This window comes from Myzus persicae, unplaced genomic scaffold (genome assembly GCF_001856785.1).
Source record: "Myzus persicae strain clone G006 unplaced genomic scaffold, MPER_G0061.0, whole genome shotgun sequence".
NCBI lineage: Eukaryota > Metazoa > Arthropoda > Insecta > Hemiptera > Aphididae > Myzus > Myzus persicae.
Window position 1 is genome coordinate 1,705 of NW_019101520.1, and position 4,737 is coordinate 6,441.

General features: G+C 28.0%; 1 protein-coding gene across 1 annotated transcript; it reads right to left on the minus strand.

The window, feature by feature from the left end:
- Positions 1–3,132: 3,132 nt before the first annotated feature.
- On the minus strand, positions 3,133–4,192 carry LOC111029415 (protein ALP1-like). The gene is made up of 2 exons (XM_022308396.1): positions 4,065–4,192; positions 3,133–3,901 (listed from the first exon to the last, which is right to left on the minus strand). The coding sequence occupies exons 1-2, from the start codon at positions 4,141–4,143 to the stop codon at positions 3,177–3,179; spliced, it is 804 nt and encodes a 267-aa protein (XP_022164088.1). The 5' UTR covers positions 4,144–4,192; the 3' UTR covers positions 3,133–3,176.
- Positions 4,193–4,737: the final 545 nt, after the last annotated feature.

The following is a 4,737-nucleotide window of genomic DNA, read 5'->3' on the forward strand; positions in this document are numbered from 1 at the left end:
TATTGTGTCAATTCATTTTTAACTATTTTACGTCTTAACGTACTTTGTTCGGTGATTCGTGCAGTAATCAAGTGGTCATACCACAACATGTAAGTTATGTATAAAATAAAAATATAATTGATTATAAATAAATGAATTGAAACATTGCATTAAAAATCATGTTTTATTCATTTAAAACAATTTATGGGTGAATTGAAACACTACATACATTTTTTTTTTTTTAAATAGGCAATTTTTTGAATTTATTGATATAATTTTCAATTTTTTCTGATTATTATAGGCAAAATAATAAATATCTCAAGTTTTAGTAACATAAAAATATAACAAACTTTGACAAATTTCAGTCTTTGAAATCACTTTATTATTTCATAAATTTATATAAAAGTGTATCTCCTAATTACCATATAGTAAGTAATATAACAAAATTTTATTTTTTTATTAATATCTTATAAAATAAAAAAATAAATGAGCAACTAAGTAACGGCAAACATGATGGATGTTGCAGACTTGGTTGAATTCATGATTCGTTCCGGGTATTTCATTCCCTTTTTAGCAATTACCTTTGATCTGCCAGGATCATCAGATAAATTAGTTTCATCATAATTAATAATATTTGATGATGGTACACCTTCAATTGATACTTCTAAATTATTAAAATAATTATCAATTTGTTCTGGCGAAACAGCAGCCCTTGCCCTTTTTATGTTTTGACAAATCCTGGGAGTAATGCTCTTTGCATGTCTTTTTAAAAATGACAGTGCAAACTCATGACCAGGCATATTGTCTTTAAACCGTTTTATAACTATACCTTTTTTATCACAAATATGTTTTACTATCATTCGTAGGTCCATAGTGTCCATGGGATAGCCCCATTCAGCACATTTCACTAATCTTTCAACAATCATATTTTTTCATGTCTGCATCTAAAACTGTTTGACCTCCAATTGTTCTCCTTTTTCCGTTAGCTTTAACCCATCTTTCTTTGGAGTGTTGAGTAATGTACACTATGGTTTTCAGCAGCTTTCCTTAGAGAAATTCCATTTTTAACTTCAGTAGCAGCAGCATTTAAATCACCTTCATTTCTTTTTCTATACTGTTTCCCTCTGGGATCAGAAATATATACTCTGGGCATCTGAAAAAAAAATGTATTTTAAAAGTAGGTTCATGAAAGTGTAAAACAACACATTTTTGGTACTATTTATGTTTTTGTTGCAAATCACCCCATTTTTGGTTAACTACTAAAAATGTTTGATTCAAAAATTTATAATTAATTGAAAAATGTACTTACGTTGTTGTATTGTAAATTTCTTATAAATTTACAAAATTTTCTATTCAGAAAAAAAAATTACTGTGATAGTGACACTTTAACAATATCAACTGAACTAGGATTTTGGCGGTTATAAAATGAGTAAATTGATAAGCGCGAAGGAAATATTTTGCTGTGGAGGTAGAAATAATCCGATAACAATAATTTTTTTCCCAATAGATAACATTTATCACAAAGAATTTAATTCTTATTTTTTCATAGTGATAACACATAAATTGAATATTCGTCATCAATAATAAACAAATTACTGAAGACTTGTTGCAATTCACCTTGCAGTTGCAATTCACCCCGTTTTACGGTACCGATTTAATACTTATTTCTGCAGCTATATCACATACTCACATAAAATCTAAAATTATACGCATGCGAGGTCAACCTTTAATAATATCACCTGACGGAAGAATACAATTAATGAATAATTATTCAAATATAAAAACTATAAATTTGTTACAAAATATTTTTGTTAATAAACAAGATCAACTTCAAGTTATACTGAATGAATAAAATTTAGCTATGGAAACAAAAACTTCAAACTTGACCAAAACTTTTTAAAAAACCATCTTAATTTTAATAATCAAAATGCAATTATTTTACTATGGAATGGTAGTTCCGATAAAAATATTTTATTAAGATTAGGTTAATACAAATATAAATAATATAATGTTGAATATGACTGCGTACGATATTGATAATAATAAAATATTTTATTTAAAGCTACTTAATTTTCAAAGTAATGAAATTATTTAATTATTATAAATTAGGTTATATTATAAAAAATAGTAGATTTTTATCGTTGAAAGAAACTCATGATACGATATGTGATCAAAACCATGATATAACTTATATACACGACGCAGCTAATGATGTAAAATTAACGAGATGTATTTTCAATTATGTATGTATTAAACACAATTATCAGAAAATATTAAGTAAAATAATAAAATAATATTGTCTGATCTTTATTGCTATTAGTTTGTAATAAGTTTCAGTCTAAAATAAAAAATAACTTAATATTATATATCATTAGGTTACTAATCATATTATAATTTGTAATAATCATTTAATTTTGATTAATCAAAAATCCTTGATACGCTATCGGTTATTATGTATATACATATATTGTGAAACATAAATGCATAAATGTATAATACGTTTTTTTTTTTTTTTTTTTATTAGCTATCGGCATAAAACCATTATACCTCAACAATTAGGCAGCTCTCCCACTAGCGCGACGCGATTGACGCGACGCAACTGACGAAACTGGCGATTCTTATCGCGTCCGTGTTTCCAATGTTTATAAATAGTACTTCTCCCATACACGCAACGCGACTATTTTTGCAGCGACTGCGACGTAAAAAAATCGCGCGCGACTGAACATGTTCAGTTTCATTACAACGGTCGTCTGCGATTTTGGTAAATATGGCCAAAAAAGACGATCCCGTTTATAACATTAAACTTGTGGAAGAAATTGAAAAACACCCTTGTCTGTACAATTATAAGTTATCCGACTATTCAAAACGAGATGTAACAGATTTGGCATGGGAAAGTGTGGCAAAATCGTTAAAGGACAAAGGTACGTTTATTATTAATCATAGAATAAAATAATCTACAATAGTAATTTAATAATATAATAATAATTAATTATTATTAATAATTAAGTATTAATTTTAATTTTAATTTTTTTATTTTTTAAGTATTAAGTAAATATAGTATGAAGTAGTAAGTATTAAGTATTAAGTAAAAATAATCTACAATAGTAATTTAATATTAATTAATAAGTAATATAAACTGACCTAACATAATATTTATTATAAAAAAAAAAATATTATATAAGATAAATACTATTATTTTACGATGTACAATAATTCCATTGCCAAGGTAATGCAGATTGTGGTTGTATGAAGTAGTTAGACAGATAATCTCTAAGTCCGGATGCCGAATTTCTGGTTGGTAAATTGTTGTTTTCATTTTCTAATTCCAAATTCATTCCAATATTCATATTCATTTCAGTTTCCTTATGGTACTGCGGTTGATAAGCTCTACCTTCTCTAATCCGAATAAAATTATGTAATACACACATACATCGTATAATACTGCTTATTGTTTCTTCATTTACACATAAAATTGGTGTACTTAGTACCTTAAATTTACTAGCCATCATCCCAAAAGCACATTCGATTGTTTTTCTTCCTCTACTTAATCTATAATTAAAAATTCTCTTTTTGTTATCAAGTACTCTTCTTGGATAAGGCCTCATCAAATAGGACTTAAGAGGAAATGCTTCATCCGCGACAAAATAGTATGGAAACATTTGTATATCCCCTTGGTCGTGAGGTAATTTGATGCCTGTTGGAATATCAAGACCATTTATATCTAACCATCGGCCTAAACGACAAGCTCTAAAAACTACACCGTCACTATTTCTCCCTGCCTGACCAACATCAATTGTTGTAAATATACCATCTGCATCACAACTCGCCATAAGTACCAGCGAGTGGTACGATTTATAGTTAAAATTAGATGAACCAGATTTTGGAATCTTTTGTATTCTGATGTGCTTCCCATCTATAGCACCTATAGACAATTAAACAAAAATGTTATTTTTAGTCTTAATATACTGTTAGATGCTTATTTGACATTTGTATACATATTTAAATGGTTTGAGGTCAATATTATAGTACATCATAATATAGCCATTTTTTTATTATATTATATTATACTAAAACTGTTTATGCACCTATACAGTTTGGGAGATTCCACAGATCTTGAAATCTGTCAGCTATTGTTTTCCATTTTTCAGCAGTTGGTACTGGCATATATAGATCTTTTAAACATTCCCATATATTTCTTGTTGTGTCAGCAACGATTTTACTGACAGTGTTATTACCTATCGCAAAATAAAATGCCAAGGCACTAAAATTGCAACCAGTAGCCAAATATCTGAAAATCATTTTTTTTTAAATATTATGATTTGTATAAATACTATTATTATTCATTGTAAAATTAATTTCATGACATTTTAGAGCTCTAATTATTATGATATAAATATTAATTACCATATAAATTCCTTATAGCGGAAAACTGCAAAGAAAAAAGGAGGAACCTTCGTACAGTGTTTGTAAGGAGACAAAAACCACCAAATGGTTCCGGAAGAAAAGATTGTAAAGTATACTATATGACTGAACATATGCAATTTATTTTACCGTATATTAAAGGATTCAGAAGTGTAGATAGTACGGGAAATCTTCCTTCCCCTCCGAATGTGATGGACGATGAAGTTAACGAAACTGATGAAGTTGAAAACACCGAAGAAAATGAATTCGAATCGACTGCAGAAAGTTTCAACATGACTAAATCAAGCAACGAACAAGTATTTACTCCAAAAGTTAAGAAAAAAAAGACAAACACTT